Raw genomic sequence first — 26,866 nt, forward strand, 5'->3', positions numbered from 1 at the left:
GGGTGGATGGAAACTGCACATCTGCCAAAATATTGCACAAAAAAGACATTTTACATTAAATGGAGAGACATCTAGAGCTGGTAATGGAGTCCAGAATGGAGAGTGGACACCTTCTCTGCAGTTTTGATGACCAATAAGGAGAGAGGGTCTGGATGACCCTCTCTCCTTATTGGCTGTTGTGCAACCAACGTACCACACAGGGATGGCGTGCACCAGCACACTCTCGATTGTGGCACGATAGAAGGACACTAGGAGGTCAGTCTGCAGCCTGTTGCATCTCAGAACCCTCAATAAATGGAGGAGCTGCTGAGCTTTCTTCATTCAGGCTGATGTATTTGTAGTCCAGGACAGGTCCTCAGAAATGTGGGTACCGAGGAACTTGAAGGAGGACAACCTCTCCATGTAGTCACCTTTTATGGAGAGGGGACAGGTGGTTTCCCTGTGTTTAGGGTAAGGTTATTGTGGTCACACCATTCTGTCAGACCCTGGACCTCTGTCTGTGTTGTCAACGTTGGTGATGATTCTCATCAGGGTGGTGTCATCTGCAAATTTGATGATGATGTTGCGGGGTTGCGGGGGGTGCAGTCACTGGTGTAGATGGTGTATGGGAGAGGACTCAGCACACATCCCTATGGTGAGCCAGTGCTGAGTGACAGGGAGGACGATCTGATGACAGATTGTGATAAAGTTTTTGATCCATGCACATGTAGCGGGGGGAGGAGTCTAAGTTTACCAGCTTGGCTATAAGGATGTCTGGGATGATGGTATTGAAAACCGAGCTGAAATCAATGAAGAGACTTCCTTACTGAAGTCCCAAGATTCTAAGCAGAGTTTAGGGCAGTGGAAACAGCATCCTCTGTGGACCTGCGAGGGCCAAAGCTGAGTGGGCGGCAGTCCTTTATGTGCTTTAGGACCAGCTTCTCAAAACACTTTGCAACCACTGGTGTCAGTGTGATGGGTCTGTAGTCATTGAGGCCACTGATGATGGTGGACTTGGGGACTGGTACTATTGTCGCTGATTTCAGGCAGTGAGGGACAGTGGCATGTAACAGGGAGAGGCTGAATAGTCTGGTGAACACAGGAGCCAGCTGGTCAGCTCAGACTTTGAAGACACTCCCAGGTATTCCGTCAGTGCCAGCGGCTTTTCTCTGATCAACTGCTTTGAACACATTGTAAACCTGGTGTTCTTGGGGAGTAAATGTGTGTGGGCTGTGCTCAAAGGCAGCTATGGGCAGGGTGGTGTGAATGGTAAGGGTGTTTACAGTTCTCTCAAAGCAGGCTAAGAAGTGGTTAAGTTCCTCTGCTAATGAGATGTCTATTTTATCTGTATTTGCCCTATTGCCTTTGTAGTTTGTGGTGTGTTTCAGGCACTCCCATACCTTCTTAGAGTTGTTATCTGAGAAGCGATCCGATAGTTTATTTAAATAGTCAAGTTTTGCTGCTCTGATGCTTTTTTAAAGGTCTGCTCTTTCTCTGCTCTACATATCCTGGTCCCCAGATTGGTATGCAGAGTTGCGTGCCTTTAATAATGCCTGAACCTTACTTGTCATCCAGGGTTTATGGCTGTGGTCTACCCGTACCCGCTTTTACATGGTGACAGTGTCCATGCAGTGCTTGATGTAACCTAGCACTGCAGCAGTGCGAGTCTCTAGGTCGACATGTTCGAAGACACTCCACTCTGTGAAGGCAAAACAGTCCTGCAGCTGAGCCAGAGCTTCCTAAAAAAGGTGTTGATAGTTTGGTTGGTGCCCTTTGTCCTTTTCCTGAGTGGTGTGTATGCCAGGACAATGAGCAGAGAGAGGTGGTCAGACATGCTCGGGTGGGGGAGGGGAACAGATCTGTAGGCTTGGTTAATAATTGAGTAAACATGGTCCAAAGTTTTGTTCCCTCTCGTAGGGCATTTCACATGTTGAACAAATTTAGGCAGCACAGTTCTTAAGCATGCTTTGTTGATGTCCCCGCAACAATGTGTACTCCTCTGGACACGCCCGTTGCTGTTCGGAGATTGACTCATGCAGGATGCAGGTAGACAAGCGCTGATCTAACATTAGCGTCTGGTGGTATGTAGACTGCTGTTATATATATATATATACACACACACACACACACACACATATTATTATTATTATAAATACTAATAATATTCACTTTATTGATCCCCGTGGGGATTACTCTCTCTGCATTTAACCCATTCACTTAGTGAAGCAGTGGGCAGCCACCAATCAGGCGCCTGGGGAGCAATGTGTAGGGACGGTACCTTGCTCAGGGGTACTTCACGTTAGCCGTTCAGTGGCAAACAAATAAGAAAAGAACGCACACAATGGATGGCTTCTTTTTTTTTTCCACAAAAGTTTATGATAATTTACAAAAACAAAAGTACTATTTGCATTAAATACAGGTAAGTGAGGAAAAAAAGAGCTCTCTCAACATAATTGCAATAAGTTCCACTTCTTACAAAGAATTCGTGCTTTCAAACCTTCCTGTGTTTTTGTTTACTGAGTAAGGAAATCAACATGACTTACCCATCCTTCGCCCCTTAAAATACTGTTGAAAGTTAAAACCATGCCAGCACCACATTGTTTTATACAAAGCTTTTCTTCCACCATGCACGGTAGTTACTTATCAAAGCTACTATTATAGAGAATAAAAGGTGGATGTGAAGCATTTCGAAACAGCCCCAATTCTTTCTTCAGCCCATATCACTCTTCTCATTTGCTCTCTTGCTTGCTTGAGTCTTTCGTTCGTCCTCATGCACCGTACACGCTCTCATTACTGTAGGTCATGTAGAGAAACAGGTCCTCTTCATGGTGCTCCTGAACACATTAAAATAGCAGGGAATAATCCACAAATGAGCATGAAAAGTTTGTGAACTTGGAGACACACAACAACAATGAAAAACAGAAGTTTATTTTGGATGTGAAATAAAACAAGTCAGCAATTTATCTAACTTCCTTCTCTGACGAAGTGTAAAAAGAATGGGAAAAAAATGTGTCTTCATTTACACGTTACCTTTAGAGCTAATCAAACCCTCAACTGTATCAAGATGTTCACTTCTCTTTTCTATATATTCTGATTTTGGCATCACTTTTCGGATGATAAAATATCACTTAGCTCATCCTTACTTCTGTTTACTTTCTGTTAGGCGCGTATTAATAGGATTAGAAAAAGCGAAGTAACACTGCTGCCTAAGCAGATCTGCCAAAAGAGTTTCAGAATGTGAAGACAAATTCAGTATGTTATGCCCAGAGCAGCAACTTTTTAAAGCTTTTTCCTACTTTTTAAGCCACTTAACATGGACCTTCAAATTATTCAAGCATTAAAAAGGCACCGAACTCAAGGGATGAACCAGTGTTGTGTCTATACATACCAGACAAATTAGCAGAGAACCAATTTTAATTTCTTTAGTTGGATCTATTAAAAACATTCCCGGTTTGTGCCTGTTTCAATACATTTCTGCACCTATTTTCCATTTTCCTAGAAAAATATAAAGAAATGAGGGGCTACTCAAGACTATTCCACAGTGTAGTGTTTTTTGCATTTTTTGTTTTGGAAAAGGAAAGCAATCTCTAAATGTGGATAACTGTTGTTGTGAGTCTGTGCGTGCGTGCACTGAAATGTTTACCTCATATACTGCAGAAAGAGGGGAGCTGGATGGGGGAAGAGAGTTGTTGACAAAGAAGAAGAGCGCCTCCTCTGGTCTCAAAGACACACGCTGACGGATTAGGAAGCACAACTGGCCGACTAAAAAAAGGGGAAGGAGATAAAGGAGTGGATGGTCAGTGTATAGCAGACACAGGAGTTTCACTTCATGTAAGATGAGAAAGGAGGAAAAAACTGATCATGACAAGTCACAGATCAGTCTGTGACTCAACCAGTTACCGTAAAACAAAACTTCTGTAAAGTTAAGAGAACTACCAATAGATTGAAGAGACCATTAAAGGAGAACTGGAGAGCTCTCTGTAATTTTATCGAGTTATTATCAAACAGACCTATGATTCCCAAAGTGTGGCTGGTGCCCCCTGGTTGACAGGGAAGGTACTGCGGGAGGGTTGCAGTAATAGCAGAATTTCGTTTGAAATTATGAGTATGTACAGTTACATATATATGTAAATAGTACTTTTTATTCACTTTTGATTTACATAAAAATGCATTAAAACTGGTAATGGGAGGTGGTTAGTTTTGTTTTAATCAAAGTGAATGGCCTCCTGCTGTGCTGCTCCTCCACTGACACTTGAAAATCTCTAAATATGTTTAAAAAGATGCCCGCAAAAGCTTTTAACTTATTAGGGACATCCTGTCTGGTCCAAAAGCTTTGGAAAGTACATCATAGGAGATACGGTTGGCTTGTGTGGATAGAGCAGATATTTGCTGTTTAGTCCTGTGTTGGCTGATCACCAAAACCAGAAGAGCAAAGTTGACACTGGCTTAAAGTAATTTGAAAACAGCTTTGACATTGCATAGTTTGTCAGGCCCTGTTAAAATATAACACGTCCTGCTTACAAATACTCTTCAATCATTCACTTTTTAATTTTTCCTTTGGTTTCAAAATATCTGTAATGTCGTTTCACCTGTTAAATCGGAGGGTACTAAGTATTTCTTCTTGTCCAGTTCAGGAGCTCGTGACCTCGGGGACCTCTCAACAATGATCTGCAAAAACACACCCCGAAACAAAAAGCAATCATTAACAAACAAAGGCACAGAGAACAAGTACCTGAATATAAACAAGAAAAAAATCATTTATCATTTATATATATATATATATAAAACAGCAGTCTACATACCACCAATTAAAATGAGTCTTAAAGAATAATAATGTTGTTGTCATTTTTTTTTATTACAAACCTATGAAGTAGATCTATTACACTTTTATTTGCTTTCTGTCACATATATACTGTTACAATGGTGGGTGCTCACATTAAACATGGCCAAAGTTCCAAATATTGAGGTCAGCAGATGTCCAAATAATCCCTGAGAGGCAAAAGTGCCACTTTAAAGTGCCAGCCAATCAGATGAAAGTTGTCTTAAAGGGAGAGTGGCTACAACAGTTGCTTTAGAGAGATGATGAACTGAGGTCCAGTAGAAGACAAAGAAAGATCTTTTTTTAACCGAAGATACTCTAATAGAGCCCAAGAATTTAAAAAAAAAATGCTTAAAATGACCATAGAAAGTCCACCTTAAATTAGCTGTGCATAATTTTCAAGAGTAAATTGCTAAACTTGTTAAGGCACTTTGTTGTCCGTGTATAAATTTATAAAAATTAATCAAGTTTACTGGGAAAAAGTCACTGTTGTTGTACTCACCGGTATCTTGTCGGGATGCTTGGCCCGAACTCTCTCTCCCTCTGCTCTCCTCACTTCTAGTGGTACTGAGCGCTGGTACTGACTGCCCATCTGAAACCATACACAGGGAAACATGAAGTTTCTCACAATAGCTATATTTATGCAGTAGACAAAGGAGAAAGCACACTGGTGGACTGACTTCAGTGCCCAGTGCATTCAGTTAACAAGTGATGATGACAGCTGGAAGAGTGCATCATTGTTTAATATCAATCCATCTTTAGGTCAAGAGTTTTGCAAAGGTCGTATTAGGAATTGTGGACATTATGGACATTGTGTACATTGCATATTTTTGTAAGCAGGGTTAGAGTTTTCCATTAAAATAAAAACAACACAAAATTGTACCTTAAATCTATCTGTCAACAGCACAATACCCATTGCCGTTTTTGGAACGGGAAATGTATTTTTATTTTTGTCAAACTTTGCAGACCTCACAGTCAGCTCTGCAAAGTTATGATGGGCTAATTTTTTATTTTATTTTGATTAGATTTATTTTTAGGAAACAAAACAATGTTTACATGTTCATTAACTCTACTAAAACAGGGCACGACCATGACAATTAGACTTAAAACGCATTTTAGGTTCAGTCAGGTTGCTCCTGATGGACAAAAATAATGTATGACATTTCCTTGACTGATTTTTATCAGTGTAGAGATTGTGCAGATTGTACAGATGTACCGTTGTGATCATGGTTACACCCGTTTGTGGGTTCACGTAGGTTGGGGTCATTATGAAGTTAGGCCACGTCATTTCTCACAACAGCACCGGACTAAGCTCGCTTCCCGTATGTTAAGCAACCATAAAACAACCAAACCCTTAAAATCATTCAAGTCCAAGTGCCTCCAAGTCTAGCATGTAAAGGCCGATCGTAATTACAGTGAGAGAAATCCGATACGATGCTATGTAATGCTAGTAACGGCAGCTAACGTATCAAGACTGACTGCTCACATACCTTTAAAACAAGTTTTAGTCAAAACAGGTCAGAAAAAAAGATATACTCCAGTGATGCTCTGGGCTTTCAAATTTCCCCCCAAAAAATAACCAGAATTCTTTTTAAATGCTAATAAAAAACGCACGATCACGCACGAGACGGCTATCGCTGTCAAAGATGTCGACCGCTCTACTTATTCTGTTCAACGAAAACAACAACAAACACTTTAAACCCCGCCCACTGTAAACTTAGCCAATCGGGGACGAGCAAGTAGATTGACAGCGGAAAGCACGGAATCTATTGGGTGGATTTCTCGATCCGTGACCAGTTGTCACCGCCTCATATTCCTTGAGTGACGGCAGACATAACCAATATGTGGCTGTATGTGAGATTGCACTTGAGCCATGCCCCACACCCATGATCGCACACAGTCTGGCTACGTGCACAGCGTGATTTTTTTTTCTTTATCTGAACTGTTCATTTTGTTCTAGAAACAGCTCCTGCAGACGCATGCCAGCAGTTTAATGCAAGTGAACTCTTACTGTGTACGTGCAAAATTACCGCCGGTGGTGAAGTTTTTGTTTACAAAAAACAACATTGATTGAAAGAACTCCAAGCGTGTTGTACAATGTTCAAATACGTGTTGTACATTGTTTTGTTATGTTTTATGCTGCTGTATGTACATCTTGGATATGTCCTGTAGATTTTGCATTATATGAGTCCACTCTCCTGCATGCAGGGCCCAATTTCAAAAACATACAATGCACAAAAAATACACCACATAAAGATTAAGATTGCAAGATCGATTACTTAATGCAGTGTATCAGGTATGGAAACTTTGTTTGCTGGATTGTGGATTTTTTTATAATAGCTCTAGACAGTTGCATTTCCCAATACGAATCCACAGAAGTTTAGTTTAGGCATGTTTATAAACCATGCAATTATTCTCATAATTATAACTAGGGAGGTGAGGTTAACATTTTCTGCTGCTCGCCTTCTCTATTTATGTTTTCCGTGTGGCACATTCTGCTTTTTTAAGTGTATTAAAGTTGAAACGTTAACATTTTTGTTTTGTTAAAACTCACGCAACTCAATGTCTGGCTTTAGCTAGTTGTGTAAATTGCTATCATAAGTTATACATTGTTACTGATAATGCAAACTAAAGAAGTTTTAAATGTTTATTGACTGCTGTGAAGGGAATGAATGGCTGTACTCACGTTTAACCATAAAGTAAACACAATTCAACATTAACCCAGCATGAAAACTTTACCTTGGGCGACATATATATTTTAAGAAGCTTATCACTCCTGGGAAAATAAAAGAAAGCTGCATTTTATGCAAGCTTTTATAATAAGGTGACAGACACAACTGCTCTTGTCTAAGTCTCTTATGGTGAATCAGCCCATAAAAGCAAGGAGTTTTGTGTCATTCAACTGGAACATCATCATCTCTAGGCAGCTCTCATACCAGACAAGTAACCAGTTGCTGTAAATCTCCACTGTCTGCAAAAAGCAAAAATACAAGATAAATGAGATAACGGAAGGAAAACTGTGATAAGACTGAAAAGATGACGACACAAAACTGTCTAACAGGATGAAACAACTGGTAATGAGAGATTTCCTTGTGATGCAGATCCAGTGCTTCTGATATTCTGTGGGAGGCATTCTGCAGAGATTTGGGCCACCCTTGCATCTAATCTGCATTCAAAGTCCACCCTTAAACGAGACCAGAGACTCAATACTTTAGCAGATGATTTCATTACTCGAGTAATTCAGAAGAGAAGAAAATGAAAGAAAAAGAGATTTATCAACAAGACGTCGAAGATATTCAGACTACTTTCTATTTAACTTTTATCTTGGTATTTTTTGTGAAAAGAGAGCATTGCTGTACCCAGGGGTGCCTCCAAGTGGGGGACCGCTGGGGGGGGGGGGGCCCAATTTGCTTTTCTTTCTCTCTTTTTTGTCGTATTTTTCAAGTAACCTATATTTGACAACAGCATAATAAAACTTGTAATTCCGCTTTTAGCGTGCCACCCGAATCCTTTTAGTGGCCCCCATATGGCCACACCTTTGGAAAAATCTGAAGGAGCCCCTTTCTTTACCTTCTCAAGAAGTTTTAGTTTTAATTGTTGCCTCTGCAATGCTGCGTGTTGTTTTCTTGACAATATTCTGGTCCGAAACAGCATGCACATGTTCAGGTCAGATAACAGAAAACAGGAAAGATGAAATATGCAAAGGTTAATCGTGATAACAGTGTATGAAATAAGAATCAGCACAATTTTAAAATATACATTCCTCTACCAATTTTTTTTCTTAATTTTCTTCTTTTAGCAGCAAACAATTTTACATCAATTTTCTATATTGTTCTATAAGCATTAATATACAATCCTAAAATATGACACCTACTACCTACCACCAAGACATTTTCCTGTGAAGTCATATGACCCGTGACATGTCCCTCTTAGATTGACCAGATGCTGCCAAAACCACTCCTTGTCCATGAATGGACCGGGGAAACCCTGGGATGACTTAGCATGCTGATGTGTGGCTGTTTATCCCAATTTAGGTGAAGTGAATCAGAGAATGGAAAGATATCTTAGATAGTTTGAACTTGTTTCGTAGTATAGGGCCCAGTTTAACTGGGGATCCTCTTTTGTGTTTACATACTTCCTGAGTTCCAGTTATTTCTGTACACAGATTCATCATTTCCCACTAACAGCAACAAATTATGTCATAAAATTTATGAGATTAAAGACATTGCAGGAAAAAACAAATTCCATGAAAAGTTTGTGCCAAATCCATGTCAACATCACCTTCAGACAATAATGTGAGACAGGATGACAGGGGCGTACCACTGTGCCTCTGTGCCAACAATCACAGGTGGATGTTAACCCTGTGACACCATTGATTCCTTGATTGATAATTGAGTTTGCCTGCTGTTCACTCTGTGAGCTGTATAACACTTATGACCTATTTTAATAAGTGAGCATCACAGCTTGACACATACAGTCATTATTCTGTTCACAATAAGCAACTTTCCTTCATTTTTTATCAGCTCAGACAATTGTTAGATTTGTCGAGTTTTGTTGAGCTTTGTAATTCAGGAAATAACAAAGATCTAATCAGTAGCCGATTTCCTTACTCTGTGGGTGCGTCACCATAAAATGTGCAGTGGAAAGTTTAGCCCTGCACTAAAGGACACTACCTGAAGGTTAAAAATCCAGAATTCATTGGATGTGTTCTGATCTACACTTGTAGCACACCCATTTGGCACGTGACTGCACGGATAAAAAGCGCTCATTAATAAGGAAGCTTTTTTGTTTTTTGCTTTTTTAACTATCCAAAAGCCATAAAACTTTATTTACTAGAGAGATATGTCGAAATTTTGAGATACTGCCTCGAAAAATGTCTACTTAGTGCTAGCTGGTTATTTATTTGTTTAGTAAGGGGGGAGCAAGCTTCGTTGGTGCTCCTGATACTCCTGTGAATGCATATCTTGGGCATGATTTTGTTTTTTTAACACTAACCCTCCTGTTGTTTGTGAGATATTTCAGATATTTCTGTAATGATTTACAGTAAGGAGAATGTAAGTCTGATCAGGTTCCCTGAGTTTCAAGCTAATATTAAATGTCTAATAGCAAACATGCATCTACAGTATTATTAAGTTATAGTGCATTTATTTTCCCCAATGAATTCGACGTATGAGATAAAATATATCTTACCTGTGTTTCCCGCCCTCCTTGTATATGTGGATTTTAATTTAATGTCGCACCCTGCCCTTTATTTTTATCTGTACAGATACAGTACATGTACATGTATCGCTACATTTATATTAAATACTGTAATTAGTATTCCCTTTGGCAACTTTGAAAATTAAAATTTAAATAAAAAAGAAAAGAAAAAGCAGTGGATCTCAGAGCCAGCTTACATAGATAGTCCACAGAGAGCATGCGCGATCTTCCCACCGACTGACTACTTGCTCACGTCGCAGACACCCAGGGATGCTGTAGTCTGTACCCTGAGACCCTGAGTGGAAGCTGAAGGTGTGGGACTCTGTAAGCTGAGCTGTGAGCGTACTGGAAGAGGTGAAAATGGACTTTGGAGAAAACAGGAGATGATGAGGAAGTGAAATACAGTGTGAGAAAACAAGAGACATAGGATCTGTGTTTTTGTTGTTGTTGTTTTGTGTGTGTGCCTGTGTGCTTTGTATCGTTGGGTTTAGACATAGATTAGATTTTTTTAAAATTTAATTTATTGTTTTTTTTTTTCCATAGGTCAGTTGGCTTAATGAATTTCATTTGTCACAGTGATTTAAATTATAAGCTGAGATCAGTTTGTTTAAATGCCAAAATAAAAGTTGGCTTAAAACAATCAACAAATTAATGACACATCGTTTAACTGGGATCGGAGACAAATAATAAATAAGCGATCTTCTCTAAGCACAATTTCTTTACCAAAGTTTTAAATCTACCAACAAATAAGTGTTGTGGAGTTTACACCATGTCGTAACAAAAAGACAACTGTCTGCAATATCAAGGACAATGGACAACATGCTGCTGACATGAGGACTCAGAGGAGACCAGCTGCATGTCTCTGCTCACTGTACTTTCTCATTGCAAATTCATAGTTTTATAATTAAACTGCAGGTGAACTCAACATCATCTAGACGATTTAATTTCCTCTATTACTGCGTCACTTGTAATAACACAAACATATTTCTATATTTTTAAAAAGGCTGTTTTTATGGAAATGCGGGACTCTAGGAGTCTATTCCTGGGAGCACAGCACACACAATTGCGTAATATTTGTTGTCAGAGGACAAATATTCAGATTCCTAGTATTCCTATTGGAGTCCTAATTTTAGTTTACAATTTCCTGTCGTGGAGAGAAAGAGAGGTGCAGCCACTTGCTATGTCTCCAAAACATCATCAACAGTTAACATGTTAAAACTGGTCAGCAATTTAAGCACATAAAGTGAAGTAATTCAAGGCTCCACCATTATGCCTGCACTGGTGCAGGGCAAACGTTTACAGGCAAGTCTAGATAGAGTAGATTTTTGTTGAAACTTGTCTGCAGTTTAAAAAAAATATGTGGTTCAACTGGAAATTGGGCTATACTCTTGTTTATGCTTGAGCTGTTGGCTTTAACCTCTCTATAGAGAAGACTGAATCTTTAGTGGACATAACGGTGTCTCAATAGCTTCCCTGTCGGCCACATTCCCAAAATTGTCTTTGTTTAGGTGCAGCACCATAAACTAGTCTTAACCCACAAATAACAGCAGCATTATCTTGAGTTTTCTCCCATTATTGGGAACCAACAAGAACACTGCAGCACCATCCTCCAAAACACGACATGAGACAAGCTTTAAATGACCAAGTCAGAGAATGTGAACTCTGACTGTTCAGTGTTGTTGTAAATGTAATAGTGACCTATATGTCATGAGAAGGTTTACTGAATTTAGATTTTTATGACTATGTAGTTGAATTGTGAGACAGTGCCACTTCATCAAAGTTGACTTGTTTCAAAATCAAACATATTTAAGCAGCAACTGTTGCATTAAAGTTTGTTTGAAGACATTAACATGTTCGTAGTCTTTGCTGGTAGTGCTTTGACCCTCACTCCAAATTTGTGGACCTCTACGTGTCACACAAACACACTTGGGTTTGTGTCTTTCCTCAAAAAAGCTGTTTTTTTCCCCTGATGTTTTGTGTTCGAGAGGAATAATAAATTGGAATCAGCTGACAAAGGCTTACATTGAGTCTAAACACTACATTATACTTTACACGAACATGGTGAAAAATGTTAGAATATTAAGTTTTTAACTATGAAAAAAAGAGAACCACTTCCTTTGTGTTTTATTCAATGTCAGCTGTGCTTTTGATCACAGATCACCTCTGACTAACTGATGTGTTTTTTTCTTGCATTTTTATTCAGGCCTTCACATTTTTTGCAGTAGGAAAATTCTTTCAGTTTGTGGCTGCAACGAATGGTAACTGGTAAAGCACATAAGCATAATTCAGGTGTTAACTGGATTTGTGTTAGAGTAAGGATGAAGTCACTCAATGTAGCAACTACATTTTCTATTAAAAGTAGGACAACATTTAGAACGTGCAGTTTCTATTGACATTCATTTATGAATCTGTGGTATGTTGAGCTCTCTCTCCACTGTGATATTGCTCAATGTAGCTCACCCAGTCTATCAGCTATAATCATTTGAATGTGACAGAATTATTGCAATACGGATCTCAGAGTTTAAGTCAACAGGAAAATTATTGGTCTACAACAAAGACATGAGTGATAGATTGAGTATTGTTTCCTTAATTTGTAAACCCGGGTGTGCCTGCTTGTAATAATTTATGAATGTAGTATTAAAACCATTTACTTATGTAATTACAAGGCCCAACCTGAAGTACTGTGGCCCACCTAAAAATCAGAATCCTGGCATTGTGTCCGTCTGCTGATGTAGTTCAGCTTAAAATTTAAAAGTTCAGCTTGAAATCAGCCTCAATTCATTGTCAAGTCACACACAATGTTCAAATATGTTTTTATTTCATAAGTCTGCGTTTACTGAAATGTGTCCCATGTAACCTATGAACCTCGTTGTACGTCTTGGAATTGTCTGGCAGATCTCTTATGATACATCTCATGATTTCTCTCCTGCACGCAGGGGCCCATTTTTCAAAAACCGTATATTACAACACAAAAAATAATACAGATTCCAAGAATAATATTTCTTGGGAAAAAGTCATTTCCATAAGAAAATATTTTTTTAAAACAAATCTACTGATGTACACACAATATTTGTAATGTACTGTGCATAGCAGATAAAAACCATAATACCCACACCCCCTTTCTGGCAGTCTTCAGCAGTTCACTTTGCTGCTTCATGCAGTAAAGTGAATACATTGTTTCAACACATGAAACAAATGAGAGCCACTGCTACACTGAGATGCAATCTTATAGCATTTTGAGCTGCTGCATTGTCCTCTAGAAATGTCACTGAATGTCCATCATCTTTAATCCAGCAGTTCCTGAATCAGATAACTGAGTTTGATCCTTTATAGTGTCCACTCTCGGGTCAGGCTGTGGCTGTGGCCGCTGTCAGTTTGAGAGCATCTGACAGGTTATGACTCTTGACTCTGGAGCTGGCTATGGTTTCCAGATGGGATTTGGGCACCCATCCACGTTGCCGATCAGAGAGCTTCGTCCCTTCTACCCAGTCTGGAAAAAAGGATAGAATCCAACATAAGTGATTTCTTCAAATACTTGTAGGCATTTCTAGTTGGGAATGACAATGAAAGTAATGAGATGATCTTACTATCACTGCTTTCCTGGTGCACCAGAATGACATCAGCTTTTTCTAAGGACAACTCATCTGGCTGTTGAGCAAAAAAAGCTCGGATACATTGCATCTGTTCGAAATCTGCAAGAGGAAAAATGGAAAGGATAAAAGTTAAAGGAAGTTAACACACTATTGTCTTAAAGTTTCCCACTGTTTACATATTTAGGTTATTTGCAGGAGACTGTGGGATGCTGTCTCCAGTACTGAATGGACTGATGTGTGTTTAGACAAATCATCATGCTACAGTTGTATGAATCAAAATCTTGGGCCAAATTTAATGTTTTCCTTTGCAGTAGTCCATCCAACTATGCATCGGCTGACATTGGGCAATAGGTAGTTACATTAGTTACATTAGCATTAGTTAGTCACCAATTAACCCAACAATCGTGTTTTTGGATTATGGGAGGAAAGCAGAGCACCCAGAAAAAATGCATTAGGTGCAGGAACGTCACATTACAGACAACAGACAAGAGTCTTTTCTCCCTTTAAGACTGAGGTCACTTGCCCATACAAGATTGTCTACAATGTTGCATCTAAAGGCCTCTGTTTTGAATGCTAGACTCTCCAAATCTCAGCACTGCTGTGAAAGAAAAATCTGATTTAAAAAAAAATTTCTGTTCCTATTTTTGGTAAACATCAAATGCTTTGCTTTAGCCGGATGTTTAATTTACTGTCATGTACAAATTCATATTGTTATTGATGATATAAACCGGAGAAGAATCTTTAACACACTGTTGGGTTTATTGACTGCTATAAAGGGAATTCAAGGGTTTCACTCACATTTAACCATGAACTAAACAAATTGCAACATCTAACCCAAGGTGAAAACTTTACCTTGTGCACTAGAAAAATCTACTTCAGTATGGGGCCTGGAGAGGGCGGATATCCAACGAAGCTTATCACTCCTGGAAAAATACAAATAAGATGCATCTTATACAAATTTTTATTATGCGGTAAACACTGCAGACACTACTGCTACTATCCAATCTCTTACGGTGCATCAGTCCTGAGGAGCAGGGATTTTTGTGCCATATACAACAGGAACAGATTCTTCTGTAGGGAGTGAAGTTTGACACGACAGTTCTCAACACGCAGCTCTGATACTGGACAGTGATCAATTACCGTAAATCTTCCCCCTCTGCAAACAGCAAGAGAAAAAAAAAAAAAATCACAGAAGAAATGAGACAGCGGAAGGAAATACTGATTACTGAAGAGGTGACGACATAAGACAGTAGATATGAGGGTAACAGGATGAACCAAATGATAATGAGAGAGATGCTTAATGCCTTGTGATGGATTACTGTGCATTCACAAAACAGCGTGATTGTTCTTACTCCTTTGGTAGTGAAAGCAGCAAGTAGTCATTGAAGAGGTGCAAATAAGCATTTTTCTCTGTCTCCTTAAGAGAGAAATCCATCAGCTGAGTGACAGGACCTTCTCGAACCATCCTCCGAGACTGGCTAATCAAAGGAAGAGTCTGCAATAGAAAAAATACACAAAGAAAAAAAGGAAGATAAAGCAGATATTAACTGTTAATGCCAAACTATTTAAATGGGGAAAAATTAACTCCAGAGATTTGGTAGTTTTGATTGTTGAGAAGCATACTGGACACATTTGGAAGGTCGTTAATTACCCACCTTGCACTCAAAGTCCACCTTAGCACTGAGAGAAACCAGAGACTCGATGCTTTTCATTTGAGAGATGCTGTCATTACCTTGTTGAATAATCTAGAAGAGCGACAAATAAAACACTGATTTCACAACAAGTAGTCTTGAGATATTCCGCTTATTTTTAGTAACTGTAATTTTGCTATTATTTGTAAATATTCAGTGAATTAAAAAAAAAAAAAAAAAAAAAGTGTGTCGCTGTACCTTCTCCAGTTGTTTTAGAGCTTTGATGGCCTGCGTTGCCTCCGCCGTGCCGCGTGTTGTTCTCTTGACAATATTCTGGACAGAAACAGCATGAATGTGTTCAGGTGACAAAATAGCAAAAAGGACCAAACGTCAACTAAAACTGCTGCAGAGAGCTTTCATACACACCTGGACCAGCAACTTAAGTCTTGTAATCCTTTGGAAGGGAAGCACAAGGAAGGAGCGAAGAGGAAGTCTCTCACAAACAGCACTCTTCTCTATTTTCTCCACGATCATTTTAAACCTTGGATTCTCATTCCTGGAAGGAAAAGAGAAATTTTAACCATAACTAGACAGCGAAAATTTCAGAAGAAATTTTAAGTGTGCCTATGCCGGACTTTATGTCCGACTTTAACCCGGAGAGGCGCGATTGCAGATGCTGCTCAGGTGGGTCCACCTCCCCTGCAGCGACACTGCAGACCACACCCCGCCACACACATCAAACACGTAAAATAAATATTTATCCAGATATTTTGCAAATATTTATTTTTCATTTTTTGCAGCATAGTGCTTTTTCCCCAAATATTTTTAAAATTCAGGTCAAGGCGCAAATCAAAGTAAACTGTATTTTGATCTCTCCTATATGCAGCGCAGCATACAGAGAGACAAGAGGACGAGGCTGCAAGTACATCACAATTTTGCATTCACTATTCTGTTTTTTGTTATTTTTACACAGCGTTCTGATTGATTGACAATGGTCTACAGCCAATCTTTTGCATTATTATACAAACTTTGGTTGTGAGATTCAGATAATTATTTAATAAAAGCTAGATATTAAATGAGAATAAGAAAGAAAAGTATTTCTTTGTGCCCCCCTTTCCTTTTTAATGCCCTATCTGGCCCCCCTAGCAAAAACTTTGCCAGATCCGCTCCTGCACAGTTACCTGCTGTCAGCTGTAGAAAAGGATCCTGGTGTTATTTGTCTTTCAGAAACCGTTCATAACTTCCCTTCAACTCATTCATGTCACCTAAAAGGTAAACCTGTTTCTCCATCACCTGTTCAGCTCTGATGATTCAGTAAGGACATCTCCTGGTTTCATCTTCATGTTTCCCCTCTCACTAGGATATCCAAACCGACATAATGACCAGCAGCTTTTACAGCTGTGGCTCCAGCAAACATCAGCTGATACTAGAAATTAATATCAAATAAATTCTAACAAAAGCTGATAAAGCTTAAACGCGCTGCTGTTGTTTAGCACGATATCCGTTGGTTTCCTCTTTCTGGCGCAAAGTGGGCGATAAACAAACACGAGAGAAAAGCCGATCAGCTGATCATTGATCAGGTTCATGATTGAAGTTACAACAGGCGAGAGAGGGATAGAATGACAGCACAAGAGGCAGCTGTGCAGCGTAATGACAGAATAAATCCAGCTTTGTGTCTCCCCCCCCCATTCTAGCTGAAGTACGGGCCAAACTGTGTTCCTTTTCAGCTCAATACGAAACAGTAATATTTTCTCTGAATGTAGGATGATTCCGTTTGTACGGGATGGTTGGCAACTCTACTAACTAACCTTATGAATAAAATAAAGTTCAACATCAGTAACATAGCACGCACACAGCTGTATAGAAACTCTGTCATGCTAGCTAGCACGCAGTACGAGTTATTGTAACTGATTGTAAAAAGTCAGCACAACGAAACTAAACTACACCTAAACTTGGTTTATATCAGACCCAGATAGACTCCAGGTCAAAACTTCTCACCTGAAGTTAAGTTCACCTGACACTCGGACCGGCGGCCCTCGGGTCTCTGCTTGTCCTTTGTTTCATAAAACGGCTGGCCTCTGCTGGAGCTCCGCGTTAGCCACCACCAAAGAACTGAGTTATTTTTTCACATTGACCAGCATCTGGACAATTCACCACCTTCTACTGTTATACCATTATTAAAATGAATACATAAATCATCGGCCCATAAAAATGAAAAATAAGTCCATCTATGACACAGAGTCAACGAGAAAGACCGGTGTTTGTGTGTGTGTGTGTGTGTGTGTGTGAGAGAGAGAAAACGACATCCAGAGAGTGAGGTTTTCTCGCTGGCTTTAATTAGCCAGGATCGTTGTCAGACAGCCCGGGCTAGCTAGCTAGCTGTCTAGCTCTTTGCAGAACGTCAGAGCACTTTTGCTAATATGGGATGTCTTGATAAAACGAGCAGATATTTGAAGTTAACATCTGGCAGATCCACCACATTTCACTGAATAAATAAATCAACGGCCCATATAAACAAAAAATAAGTCCAGCTGTGACCCAGACTCATCACGAAAGGGTGAAACGAGAGAGTGAGCCGCCCTTGCTGGCATCCAGGCCGGGCTGTCGCTTGTCAGCCAAGCCGCACTAGCTAGCTAGGGAGTTAGCGGTCAGGCGGCACCAACGACATCTGAACACTGTTGCTAATATGGGATGTATTGATAAAACGAGCAGATATTTGAAGTTTACACAGCAACATTCTCGCCTGAAAATGTCTTAAAAGTTTATTTGGTGACCTAGAAACAGTAATAAGAGCAATATAAAAACAAAGTAGTGGCCGCCATTGTTTGACTCGGCAGAGGCGTACTATGAATTGTGGGATATGGAGTTTTCCACCAAGCATACACCCTTTCCATTACCTTAACTAATGAATAGTTCGCGCAATCTAAAGAATTCCAATGGTTCCTGAAAGGGTAGACAGGCCGTACCACTCTAGGCATACCACTAGAGAGAGCCAACACACCACAAATGAAGTTTGAAATTCGTTTCAATGGGACCAAAAGATGGAGCCAACACACCACAAATGAATAAATAAAAATAAAATAAAATAAATCGATACAAGATTTTAGAACCAAACAGAGGAAACACAGCATGATTCAGTGGCTTACATGAGTCTCTGATAAGTTGCATCCTGATAGGACTGGTTGGTGAGGTAGGGCACATAGGCTTTTCTGAAGAGCGGACACTGCCGATAAATGATGTCGCAGACGGTGAAGTGCATGACATCTGATTCCACCCGCTCCTCCAGTTTTGACAGAAAACTAAAAATCACAAAGCAGCATTTTTTTTAAAAAACCAACGACTTCAAACTTTGTGCCTGCAAAGCACAATGGGCACAAGAATATCGATGCATGCCAAAACTATTACTATATATTAGTACACCTTTATTATGATGAGTAACTACAATCATGTAACTGATAAGAAGAGGTTTTTGAGCAAATGCATATTTTAATAATGAATTTGATCCAGACAGCTTTAATCTTAAATCTAACAAAAAGCAGTAAATGACAGGCTTTAGTCTCATAGCTGTATCTAAATGTAAAGACAACTATTTCAAGTAAATGCAAATGTATAGCAGAGTTATAGTTCTGACCTGTGGCTAATGGCACGAACATCAACCAGCCTTGAAAAGAGCCAGTTCTTGTCCTGAGTGGTCAGCTGTGCCCCCAGCTGTTTAGACTTGACAAAGTGGTCAACGACAATTTCCAAACTCCGGCAGTAGGAAGCTTCTGAGGTAATAACTTCAAACCTCACCTTGAAACCAAAATCAAAAGTGCGAACGTTAAGCATGTGTCAACTGCCCAAAAACTGCAGCTAATAACCACACTGCTGTCAGTCTGCTAGAGGCTGGGAAATTTCCAAGGAGCACAATTTCACAACAAGTCTTTGGGAGTTTACAAGGAAAAATGCACATGTTTATGCAACTGAATATTCTCGCAAGAGATGCACATCTGCCAGTAAAACGTAGAAAACCCGGAGGGTTAGTGTGGAATAATACAAGGAATAATTTAGACAATTTGAGTGGGCATAAGTGTGATGCAATGATAATGAAAAGCTGATTCACGTAAGTCACGTGACTTCCTATAAACAGTTTTTAAAAAGCTGACAACGTAAAATGCAATCTGAGCACTTGTATGAAACATTGAGCAAAAGGAGCCGAATCACTACAATCTTAAGAAAAACTCAAAAGAAACAATGAGTAAGTCTAGAAATGTTAAAAACGGCATTTAAGTATCTGGAGGAGTCTGAATTTCCACTACGCAAAAATGTTTTGCCAGTTTTTTCCCCAGAAATGCAAATACAGACTGTTACACTGATCCTTAACATTTACACATAAATATCAAATTTACAATTAAATCAAGCTCAGAAGCTTAAGAGGAAGTCTGTAAGGAAAGTCACAGATAACTGTGATGCAAACAGCTGCTATTAAGACAGCCCATCTATGAAAAAATGACTAATAATATTACTGCTATTGATCATCTGATGGAAAGTTACTTGCATAATATTCCTGCTCCAGTGAAGTCTAAAGGAAAATGCATGATTTGTGATGATTTTTATGCAATCAAATGCCGACCCTTTCATATGTGGATTAAGTCAAAGTTACCTCTTGTAGCCGCCTCTGGTCCTCTGTGAGCTCATCTAGCTCAGCACTGTTCCTGACCCCCGGCAGATCTCGCCACAGCGAGGACGACTGTGAGATTGACAGACGTGGGGAAGAAGCTCTACGTTCACCCCTGGGGCATTCAGGGAGATGCAAGCTTTGGATAGGGAAAGAGCCTGTGTGGGAGAAGGACTTGGGATGTGGTTGTGGGGGAATGGGAGGAAGAGCTCTGCGGGCAGGAGGAGGTGAGGGAAGAGGAGACGAAGTTTGGTCCTCACTCACAGAGAGGAATTCAGAACGAGCCTGACGCAGGATCTCAGAGTTCTGGGCTGCCTCACTGTATTGCTGATAGAGTTGTGCAGCATCTGGGTGAGAGGCAGGAAGAGAGACGAATAAATAAAGAGTGCACGAGAGAAAAATAAGGTAGACATTTTTTTTTAAATTAAAAGGAGCAAAGGAAAACAGGCCAGACAGGAACAGCACTACCCATAAGGAGCTGTTTGCATTTGTCTTTGCATTCCAACAAGTAGGTGTGTGGAGGCAAAGTTGTAGAAGCAGCTGTTTCCTCTCAACATGTTAGAAAATATGAACGCTTGCAGAAACACGCCTGTGACTTTCAAATACACCGGTATATACAGTGCAGCCAAAGACACATTACTGCCCCATTTCTCCCAATATCCATTTCATAATATCATTAGGCAAAAGGACCACTGCCATTTTAGATCTTTTAAGTCATCATTTATAAACGTGACAAGGCACTAGTATACAGCACTCGAAGTTTATGGCCTTTATAGTTATAAGCCAATGAATCACACACATTCGAGGGAAATACTCAAGTTGCATCACACTTTTCCCGACTGTAATTAGAGCAGAGTACAACCTGTCACTTTGTTACCGACATATTGTTGCCTTCTTCCAATGAATCATCGTAAGAACTGAGTTGATGTGCTCGGCTTGTATGTAAAGTATATATAATGGGCTACTTTAAAAAGGTAAAGAAGCAAAAAAGACAGGTAGAGCAGAGATACTCACTGTAGAACCTTGAATTACTTTTCTGTCTTTCGATTGTGCCCAAAAGATTCCTACAGCGACAGGAAGGAAATTAAATATAAGAAATGTGACATGACCTATTTGCATTAATGAGTAAATTATAGGCATTTCTCTTTTATTAATTTACATTACGAGTGACCTTTCACTGAAATATGTACAGTACTTAACAAATTTATTAGACCACCACAGCCGCCCTAACAGCATTTGCCCAAATCCTTTTTTAATGCTTCTGTAATATCCAAACCTTTTAATCAAAATTATATTTTTAATACTAAAACGAATTATTGTGGCTTTCCACCAATGTTCAAATTTACTGTTTTACACAAAAGCAGAAAAAAAAAACAGCACAGTAAAGCATATTATTATTCTTTGAGATGCCAAATTAGTAATTTAATTACATTCATTAACAGAAAAATGATTATATATGCTTGATTACTTAATTGATATGAATTAATTGATAGCTATTCTGAATTTTCAGAGAACTGCAGAGTGCCAGTTCAAATTTGTTATTTGCCCTAATAAATAACAATATACCCTTTTTAGTTTTAAACACAAGCTGTCTAATAAATTTGTTAAGCACTCCCAAACTCAAACAACACAGTTAAGACAAGTTAAGACAAGACTGTTCTTAATATCAGGTACATCAAATGTTTAAAAAAAAAGAAAAAAAAAAAAAAAAAAAGAGCATATATATGTGCATCTGTACACACACACACACACACACGCACACACGCACGCACACACGCACACACAGTATATGTGACAGTTATTCTCACCTCAGCCCCATTTCGCTCAAGCTTTTGCTCCGATCATCCTCATCATCTGCAATATAAAAGTATCCATTTGTTGACACATTGTACAGCAACATAGTTGCATTTAAATAGGCAATAATTTAAATAAATAAGCTGGTTAATTTAGTAAGCTTGATAAATAACTGAAGAGATTAGTGTGTCCAAAGCTTATTTCTTGTGTCTTTCTTGTGGCTCAACTGTGACTTTTTAACTCCTGCTCTGGGTTTTCCCGGGGCAGGAGTTTGTCCATCTCCACCTACTCTTATCTCCTCCCACTACCTGTATACTCAACATTGACGTAGTTTCCAATGAAGGTAGCGTTTTGTGCTCAGATCGGGGTAATGATAATGAAGTCTGCCTATGATCTGAGGTCCCCGTGACTGATTCAAAATAAATTAAATTAAATTTAAAACAATTATTTAAAAAAAAAAAAAAAAAAAAAAGGAGCAAAAATAAAAGTAAAGGCTTCAAGTAAGTGGAAATGACAAGATGACTATTAAGTAAAATTCATTTTAAAAAAATAAATAAACCAACACAGTCGTGAAGCATCATTTGGTGCATGAGTAAATCCTGAGACGTTTAAATCTAGTTTCCTCTGAGGTCAGTCTATCTTGAAATGTCATTGATTAAATGATTAAAATTTCATGCGTTGCCATTTGATTTGAAAGAGGAAAGACGTTTTTTTTGTTTTAAAAAAAATGAGTAAAAAGGAGGGAGGTGAGGTAACTATGCAGCTTTCCTGGAAACATTAGGACTGAACTGAGAAGACAGCCACAATGTTTCCATCCTCAACCTTCTTTCTTTACCTGTTGCATAAAATACTCTGGTTCTGCGATCCCTTCCAACACCTTCATCTTCTTCCACGTCTACATTTCTTCTTTGAGTTGTTTTATGGACTCCCTTTCTTCGAGACGGCACTTTGGAACCCAGTTTCTGAGAACTGTAGGAGCTCTCCAGATTCCCTACTTGCCCTTCTGCCTCTACGCAATTCACCTCAGTCAGTTCTGGTACTATCACGTCCACTGCATTAACCCTATCTTCAGGCTCCCTTCCTTGTCTTTCTTCTTCACTTTCATCCCTTCCATAGTCCACCCCCTGGCTCTCACCCTCACTAGAGGGGCACAGGAGCTCAGACTCGCAGTCATGATAAAGAATAGGGCAGCTGTTAGGCTTGTAAAGGGTGTTGTTCGCACTTAAATACATCTCCGCTTCCTTCTCTCTGAGTTTTTCTTTTTCGCTTTCTTTCAAATTAACCTCATCGTCTTCAGTTTCACTGACTGTCACCTTTATGTCTGACTTTCCTAACTGAACTTCACCAGAAGGCTCTAAAGTTGTTTTGTCCATGCTGCAATCTTCCTTCCTTTCTGATTCTAGCGCCGTGTCAGCATGAGTGTGTGTATGCGTTACAACATGCATAGCCGTGAACTGGTCAGCATGCATGTGGGCTTGGCTCTGCCCCATACCTCTCGCATCGAACAGCTCTTCCAGCTCTGGCTCTAAGTCATCTTCTTCCATACTCAGCTTAATCGCAGGTACCTCCCTTGTTTCTTCTGCAACTTCCTCTTGTGGCTTGGCGTTGCTGGTCTCAGTCTGGTTGGCAGCTGGTTGATCTTCCTGGGCCTCTGTGCTTGGTTCTTCCTCTGAATGTCCCAGGATCTCACGGACCACATTTTTAGCCCATTTAAGGTGGGGGGCTTGGGAATGCCGCTTGGGCTCCTCAGACACGCTCCATGTCCCACTCAGTCTGATCCGAATAGCTTCCACCTCCTCTGGACTCATTCCTGTAGTGTTTATCTGATCCAAGATGGGCTGCAGTTGATCTATCGCTGATTGAGAAATTGGAGTTTGCATCTCTTTTTTGTCTGTTGGCTCTTTAGTTTTCTCTCTCCATTCCTGGAGAAGTCTCTCAGTTTTTGAGTCCTTTCTTCCCATTTCAGAATATGACTGTTTCACTTTACGTCTCATTTCCTTTCTATATTTTAAATTATGAACCGCTGAAGGCGCTCTGGAGTGGATTTTGCTTTCAGTTGCTTCTTCTGTGGAGAGCCTCTCCTCCCTCTGAACTTTATGCTCACTTCCTGTGTCCCAGTTGTTTATCATTGGGTGCTCATCATTTCTACATGATCTCTGAAGCAAGTCTTTCTGAGGCTGCTGAGTGATGTCATCAACCAACTCATGGTGAGTTTCTAAATTCGTGTCGCTTCTTTCCACTCCTCCAATCTGATCAACCTGCAATGGTAAAATATTGCTGGGTTTTGATCGGGGAAGAGTTTGCCCAACCACACAGAAGACGTACTTTGGCTGCTTCTCCTCCCCCTGATCCTCCCCGTCAGCTGTTTCCACCTCCCCCACTGTCCGTCCTTCCTCCCTCTTCTGATCTCCCACAAACCCCTGGAAGCCAGCAGGTGCCTGGGTTCCACCTTCCTGGAATTCCTGACAGTCCCTAAACCCTTCTTCACTGTCCTCTCCTCCACTTGACACGGTCACGAAGCCATCCTCTGTGGATGGCATTTCATTTCTCTCTTTCTTCCACCCTGCCTCACTTCCTCCTTCACTCTCAGAGGGTGGCCAGTTATTGCTCCCATTCTCATCCTCTCTGTCGTCTACGACGTTGTCTCCTTGTTCATCCTTTTGCCAGCTTTCCTCAACCCCTGCATCATTGTCAGACATATGTTCCTTCCCTCTCCTGATTTCCCCCACACTCTCCTGATCTGCACCGACTCCCTCCTGTTCCCTCTGTGCGTCTTCCCTGTACTCACTTCTCCCCCCCTGCCTTCTTTCACAATCTGGTTCCTCTTTTACTGGTCGCCCATCTCTTCCTCTCTCCGTCTGGGAGTACATACTCATCTCTCCTTCTCCCCGTAGCTCTTTCCGCTCTGTGTGCCTGTTGCTGTCTACAAATTTGTCTGTGCTATTCTTGCCCCTCTGTGGCTCTAACCACATCCTTCTCTGCTCTGGCATATTGCCAGTCTTTTCTCCTTTATCGCTCTCTTGTCTCTCATTTCTTATTTGCCTTTGACTTTTATCAGCAGTTCTGTCTTGATCCCTCCATGTTTCTCTCTCTCTTTTCTTTTCAAAACTGCTGTCTCTCCTTGATTCCCGTTCTTCATACCTGTCCCTGTATATTCTGTGTCTCTTCTCATTGTCAGGATCACTGCTCCACTCTCCACTGCTGTGATCTCGTGCTGGCGGACCGGGAGCCCACTCCTTCGGTGATCGACTGCTCCTGCCTGTTGCATCAACTATTCTAGTACCAGCTTCTTTTCCCCTCTTTTTCCTGTCTCTCTCAGGCTCGTACTCTCTTCTGTCTCTTCTATCTTCCTTTAAGTCTCTCCCACCTTCCTTGTCCTGCCTGTCAGTTTCTTTCCTTCTTTCTTTGTCTCTGTTTCTGTCTCTATATCGCTGCATTTCTCGATCTCTGTCATTTGCCATTTTGCCCATGTAGTCCCCCTCACTTCTGCTGTATTGAAGTATCAGCTCCTCCCTCTCTCTGTCCCTCCCTCTTTCCCTCCTCGGCCTTCTCTCATCATCATCACCTTCACTCCTGATGTCTCTCCTTTTCTCTCTTCTTCTTGCATTCTCATTCTCCTTTCTGTCTGCATAGTTCTCTCTCTCCTTTCTTCTGTGTGGGGAACCCATTCTTACCATTCTTCTATCCCAAGATTCATCCACCTCTCTTCTGCCGTCTTGAAACCTAATATCAGACAACTCCTGATATCGTCCCCTCTGGCGTAACTTCTCATCTTCTATGTATCCTCTTCCAGTGGGTTTCCCCTCATCCTTTTCTCTGCGTCTACCCTCATATCTTTCCTTCTCAACCTGGAATGTCCTCTCTCTTTCTTGGCCCCAGACATCAGTCTCTGCTTTTTTGGGGGGCCTGTCATTACACCTCCTTTCCCCTCTTTCTTCATCCATCTCAGTGCACAATCTTCTATCAGGACTTGTAAGACCTTTTTTCATTCTGGGAAATGTGTCACCTTTCTTTGTCGTGCGTTCTAGCTCTCGCTTAAACCAACCAGTCATTGCTGGTCTGGGACTTGAATCCAGGGGGATTTTTCCACCTGGCTGAAGCTTGTGGTCAGACCTGCTTGTTTTTGTTAAAGTGTCAAAGAGGGTCCAACTGGGCCTTTTGGTCCCCATAGTACCATTGTTATTGGAGAACCTAGAAAAGAGCAGTCAGTGTCAGTCTCGAAATTGCATTGCATTAAGATTCAAACCAATATGTCAGATAAATGACTACGATATTGACCAAATTAAGTAAAGTATAAAGCTTAATAAAAATTTGAATGACTATTAGTGACATATCAATCATCTGGAGAGCCACAGCCTCTAAAATGTTATAACTTGGACAATAATCTGTGCGTTTTCTGTCTGCATTTTTAACAAGTTTTGCACTTTAAACAAAAATCAATGACAAGATCTTTTTTTAACAACAGGAAATCAAGAAGCAAGTCAGTGGAAGAAAGGGACACCCTTTTACAGTATTTAAGAATGCATTAGAGACCTGCAAAGAACAGCATACCAAAAGCAGCCTTCGAGAAAGCAAGGCCCAGTGACACATAGGCACGGCATGTAGCATGCAAACCACATCTCGCAGCTTAACCAGATCTAAATCTGTCTTCAAAGCAGAAGCAATTTACAGCGTGGTGTTTTTAATCCATCTAAAATAATAATAATAATAATAATAATAATAATAAACAACTCACCTGAATGTTGTATCCGGTGAAGATCTGGTCTCCTCCTCCTCCTCCTCCCCAGCTCAGCTCAAAAACATGGGATTGCACAACACAGAAAATTCCCTCCTTGCGTTCACATTATCAGATTGACCCAAGAAAAAGTTCTCCTTTTTTAAAGAATACATACATTCAGCTTTAAATCTCCTCTGGCTTTTCCTCTGGTGAGAAGTTAATGTTTACGCCTAAAATGTCTTTGCTGCCTCTCCCCCACCTCCCGTCTTCGCTCAAATTCCCAAACAAGTCTCAACAGATTGACACTTATCTTTGCCCTCCTTTTTCTCCCAGTCTTGTCCTCGCAGTCGCTGAACAGGGAGACCTCTCATAAATCAAGCAAAACTCGAACCGAGTGCGTCCACGGCTTCACTCCTTCACTCCCGTGTTCCGCCGATGAGATCGCCTCTGTGGACCCCCCGAAAAAAAAAAAAAAAA

General features: G+C 40.3%; 2 protein-coding genes across 4 annotated transcripts; both read right to left on the bottom strand.

Annotated features, from left to right (window-relative positions):
* Window positions 1-2,325: 2,325 nt before the first annotated feature.
* Window positions 2,326-6,475, bottom strand: zgc:92606 (gamma-aminobutyric acid receptor-associated protein-like 1). The gene is made up of 5 exons (XM_012919085.5): window positions 6,289-6,475; window positions 5,301-5,390; window positions 4,569-4,647; window positions 3,623-3,741; window positions 2,326-2,813 (listed from the first exon to the last, which is right to left on the bottom strand). The coding sequence occupies exons 2-5, from the start codon at window positions 5,388-5,390 to the stop codon at window positions 2,748-2,750; spliced, it is 354 nt and encodes a 117-aa protein (XP_012774539.1). The 5' UTR covers window positions 6,289-6,475; the 3' UTR covers window positions 2,326-2,747.
* A 6,318-nt stretch (window positions 6,476-12,793) lies between these two features.
* Window positions 12,794-26,844, bottom strand: arhgef5 (Rho guanine nucleotide exchange factor (GEF) 5). Of its 3 annotated transcripts, XM_012919065.5 has the most exons (16): window positions 26,408-26,839; window positions 25,347-25,863; window positions 22,508-23,930; window positions 21,687-21,732; window positions 20,893-20,942; window positions 19,864-20,225; window positions 18,853-19,013; window positions 18,368-18,520; window positions 15,648-15,777; window positions 15,480-15,554; window positions 15,246-15,335; window positions 14,943-15,085; window positions 14,603-14,746; window positions 14,443-14,513; window positions 13,585-13,689; window positions 12,794-13,487 (listed from the first exon to the last, which is right to left on the bottom strand). In XM_012919065.5, exons 2-16 carry the CDS (start codon window positions 25,839-25,841, stop codon window positions 13,345-13,347), a joined length of 3,591 nt encoding a protein of 1,196 aa, XP_012774519.3. In that variant the 5' UTR covers window positions 25,842-25,863; window positions 26,408-26,839; the 3' UTR covers window positions 12,794-13,344. The 3 variants fall into 3 exon arrangements, with proteins under 3 accessions (XP_012774519.3, XP_004551153.4, XP_012774518.3); XM_004551096.6 differs by having other exon boundaries at window positions 22,508-25,863; window positions 26,408-26,844; XM_012919064.5 differs by having other exon boundaries at window positions 23,165-25,863; window positions 26,408-26,840.
* Window positions 26,845-26,866: the final 22 nt, after the last annotated feature.

Source organism: Maylandia zebra, linkage group LG11 (genome assembly GCF_041146795.1).
Source record: "Maylandia zebra isolate NMK-2024a linkage group LG11, Mzebra_GT3a, whole genome shotgun sequence".
In the NCBI taxonomy this organism is placed as follows: Eukaryota; Metazoa; Chordata; class Actinopteri; order Cichliformes; family Cichlidae; genus Maylandia; species Maylandia zebra.

What these genes read in the sequence shown, in the direction of transcription:
- zgc:92606 (XM_012919085.5), bottom strand. Translation starts at nt 5,390, where the DNA reads ATGGGCAGTCAGTACCAGCGCTCAGTACCACTAGAAGTGAGGAGAGCA. An exon ending in AGCATCCCGACAAGATACCG is followed by an intron (nt 4,648 to 5,300) that starts GTGAGTACAACA and finishes GTGTTTTTGCAG; the next exon opens with ATCATTGTTGAGAGGTCCCC. An exon ending in CTCTTTCTGCAGTATATGAG is followed by an intron (nt 2,814 to 3,622) that starts GTAAACATTTCA and finishes TAATGTGTTCAG; the next exon opens with GAGCACCATGAAGAGGACCT.
- arhgef5 (XM_004551096.6), bottom strand. Translation starts at nt 25,841, where the DNA reads ATGGGGACCAAAAGGCCCAGTTGGACCCTCTTTGACACTTTAACAAAA. An exon ending in CAGAGTATTTTATGCAACAG is followed by an intron (nt 21,733 to 22,507) that starts GTAAAGAAAGAA and finishes TTTATATTGCAG; the next exon opens with ATGATGAGGATGATCGGAGC. An exon ending in CTCTAAAACAACTGGAGAAG is followed by an intron (nt 15,336 to 15,479) that starts GTACAGCGACAC and finishes TCGCTCTTCTAG; the next exon opens with ATTATTCAACAAGGTAATGA.